This window comes from Otolemur garnettii, unplaced genomic scaffold (genome assembly GCF_000181295.1).
Source record: "Otolemur garnettii isolate 467f Iridium unplaced genomic scaffold, OtoGar3 scaffold00086, whole genome shotgun sequence".
Classification (NCBI taxonomy): domain Eukaryota; kingdom Metazoa; phylum Chordata; class Mammalia; order Primates; family Galagidae; genus Otolemur; species Otolemur garnettii.
Genome location: NW_003852481.1, coordinates 5,534,301 through 5,538,036, shown reverse-complemented (window position 1 = coordinate 5,538,036; position 3,736 = coordinate 5,534,301). Strand labels below are relative to the sequence as shown.

General features: G+C 45.3%; 1 protein-coding gene across 1 annotated transcript in view; it reads left to right on the top strand.

Moving 5' to 3' along the window:
• Positions 1-602: 602 nt before the first annotated feature.
• The window catches only part of ZW10 (zw10 kinetochore protein), a 44,290-nt gene continuing 41,156 nt past the window's right edge, over positions 603-3,736 (top strand). Inside the window, exon 1 of the mRNA XM_003794756.3 lies at positions 603-850. Coding sequence (XP_003794804.1) covers positions 746-850 — 105 coding nt within the window. The 5' untranslated portion in view covers positions 603-745. The remainder of the gene's footprint in view (positions 851-3,736) is intronic.

Here is a 3,736-nt window from a genome sequence, read left to right as displayed (position 1 = left end):
TTAGCAGGTGCGGGCCGGTTTGAACCCGCCAGCCCTGGTGTATGTGGCTGGCGCCGTAACCACTGAGCCACGGGTGCCAAACCTTTAAAAAGTTTTTATTAAAATCAGTTTCTCTAATAGGGCAAAGTATTTTGCTCCAATCCATATAGAACTAATGTTATTTATACCTAGGTAAAATAAACATGTAATGTGTTACATAGACGTAATATAAAAAGAGTGCAATCATAGGCAGCCTTTTATTTATTAATGAGCGGACACCACTTCGTTGCACAACTCCAGAGGGCGCCATTCATAGATTCTGATGGCCACTGTGGCCCGATAAGAGTGAATGTGTAATGAAAAAGATCGAGATAGGCTAGTTAGGGCTCGTTAGATAATATCACAGGTAAGCGGTTCGAAGTTGAGAAAGGTACAGTTGGGCTGTTAAATAGATAAAAACATTTGATTTCTTCTACTGAAAAAAAAAAAAACCAGGCGGGAAGAGACACGCTATTTGAAATAGCTGAGGAGGAAAACGCATCTCCCTACAGTTTGCCAACTCCGGGACACCGTGGAACTCCCAGCCCGGGGCTGGCGCGATGGCCGCTGGGAGTTGTAGTTCAGCCCTCACCTTCCGTGCGGCAGTCTGGGTCCGGCGGGACTGCGTCTCCCATCAGGCTGCGCGCCAAGGCCGGCGGGACGGCTGCTGCCGCGCTGGCTACCAGAAGCCGAGAGTCGTCCGTCAGCTTTGGTTCCTGTCGTGGCCATGGCTTCGTTCGTGACAGAAGTTTTGGCACACTCAGGGAGGCTGGAGAAGGAGGATCTGGGCACCCGCATCAGCCGCCTGAGCCGGCGGGTGGAGGAGATCAAGGTGACCGCCGGGCAGTGGTCGGCTGACTGGGAAGGGGCGCGGGGTCCGGGTGCGAGGGAACTGGAGAAGGGACTGGCGGGCTCAGGCAGACCCGGGGTCCCGGCGCAGTAAGTCCTGCTGCCGAGTCTCGGGCCGAGGAGCCGAGTGGGGCGCACAGGAGAGGGAGGGCGGAGGAGTGTGCGGACTAGGGAGCGGGCTGGGGGACCGAGGCGGTGGCGAGGCCCGGGGCTGTGGGCAGGACGGGAGGTGCTCGGTGGGGAAGGTCGGGGACTGGGGTTGGTGTGGGGAGGGACGGGAGGAAGGCGGAGGAAGACTGAAGGCAGCGGAGCGCGAGGGGCGACTGCCAGCACCTCGGTGTTTGGGGAGCAAGCGCAGGAGAGGATTGAAGGGGGCCTGGACTCCCCCCGCCCCACCTGCGAGTATTAATCTCTTCCATCCACTCTGCCATTATACTATTTGTTGATGAATATTATAATAGATCTCGCCATTCTCTCCGATGTTAAAAAAAAAAAAACCCTCAATGTATATTTTAAAACTTTTTTTTCACCCCCAGCTCAGCTGTGCTAAGTGTTATAGACATGTCAGTGGTACATACGTGGACCTTGCTGCCTTTAGATTGATGCGAAAGCAAAAAGCACAGAGCCACAAACAGCTTCTCTTTGAACTAATATCCTTACCTTGCCAGTGTCTAGGCCCAACACCTTCAGTTGCTTTCATTTAAAGTTATGTATACCTGCTGCAGTATGGATTTAAGGGAGCAAGTTTGTTACGCCTTATAAAGAGACAGGTATAGCTCTTCCTAACAACTCTTGATTTTACAAAACTGATTTCCCAAATTTTAAGTAGTTACATCACTGACATCTTTTCTCTAACAGGGCCGTCGGACTTTTCACCACCTTGTCACCGCTTTTTAATGTGATGGAAAGAGAACAGGGTATGAGCTGCCCTAGCATGGCACTCAAAGCTCTTATCTACATGTTCTGGACATAACCTACCTTTCCTTTCACTGGTTTCCTTTACCAAGTTGAATCTTCAGCCGGTTGAGAATTACTTTCTATGTTCTCAGCACATCCATTTTTTTTTTTTTAACTAGTTGTCACATTTTGGCTTATGTTACCATTTCTTCATTTTTACCGTCACCTGTAGTATTTCTACTCATTTGTCAACTTCCATTTCTTTCTTTCTTTCTTTTCTTTTCCTTTTTTTTTTTTGAGACAGAGTCTCACTATGTCACCTTCAGTAGAGTGCTCTGGAGTCACAGCTCACAGCAACCTCAGACTCTCGGGCTTAAGCGATTCTCTTGCCTCAGCCTCTGGAGTAGCTGGGACTAGAGGTGCCCACCACAACCCCCGGCTGTTTTCTGTTGCAGTTGTCATTGTTGTTTAGCAGGCCTGGGCGGGGTTGGAACCAGCCAGCCTCCATGTATGTGGCTGGCTTCATAACCATTGTACTACAGGCGCCAAGCCTCAAGTTCCATTTCAAATGTAGTCTTCTGCATAAAATATAACCTTATTTTCTTTGAGGGGGAGGGGATCTCTTTCTTATTTGTGGTCCTGGAAGACTTTCCAATTCTGTTACCATATTACATTTCAGCCTGTCTTCTTGTTACTTACTGAAATAGTAGCTTTCCTACCTAAAAGAAATTTATTTAAGAGCAAACACAGTTTATTCTTGCACCTTCCAAAGCACTGAATAATTCAATGCAAAATATCCAATAACTTGTTTATTAAATTAGTTTGACTAAAAGGAGATGTTGAAACTCAAATTAATTTAGGGATTTAAGATTAGGCCCCATAACGTTTTGTAGGCAAGAAAATAGAACTTAATAAATTGATTGCAATATACAGTTTATGAATTTATCCATTTTCTTTTCTTTTCTATTCGATACCAGAAAATAGTATCAAACTTTCTGATACTGTTTGGTATATAGTGTATATATAGTACTATGTAGTATATCAAATAGTATCAGATATATACCCCACCCCCAGTCTGGTATAGTTCAATTTGAGAAGTGGCTCCATTTTTCTTCATTTACAGAATTTGTACAACTCTCGAGCACAGTTAGGATTTGGTGATCATTGTCTTCTTTTTGCTCCTTTTAATTTTTTTAAATTGACAAATAATGATTGTACATATTCGTGGGTTACATAGTGATGTTTTGAATCATCTTTTTTTTTTTTTTTTGCAGTTTTTGGCTGGGCCTGGGTTTGAACCCACTACCTCTGGCATATGGGGCCAGTGCCCCACTCCTTGAGCTACAGGTGCCACCCTGAATCATTGTCTTTTTGTATCTTCCTGTGTCATGGCACTCTTAGGCTGGGAGAAATGTGTTTTTGAAAGAAACCAATTGGCCTGGAGGGAAACTGAATTTTTAAAACATTGACAAAATAATAATTGTAGGTATTCATGGGGTACATAATGATACATAATGATGTTTTGAATTTTTTTTTTTTTCACCTTCATGTATCATGGGACCCTGAAGGCTGGGAGAAATGTGTTTTTGACAGTAACCAATTGGCCTGGAGGGAAAGTGGTTATGAGTTGATAACTGGCAAGAAAGCTCTAACATGAAAGATGTCTTATGGAAGACTGCATTTTTTTTTTTTTTTGGTCTGACTTTGTCGCCCTCAGTGGAGTGCCATTTTGTCATAGCTCACAGCAACCTCAAACTCTTGGGCTTAAGTGATTCTCTTGCCTCAGACTCCCAAAGGAACTGGAACAACAGGTGTCCGCCACAATGCCTGGCTATTTTGAGAGACAGGGGTCTTTCTCTTGCTTAGCAGTCTTGAACCATGAGCTTAGGCAGTCCACCCGCCACGGCCTCCCAGAGTGCTAGGATTATAGACATGAGCCACTGTACCTGGCCAAGACTGTGTATTTTTTTTT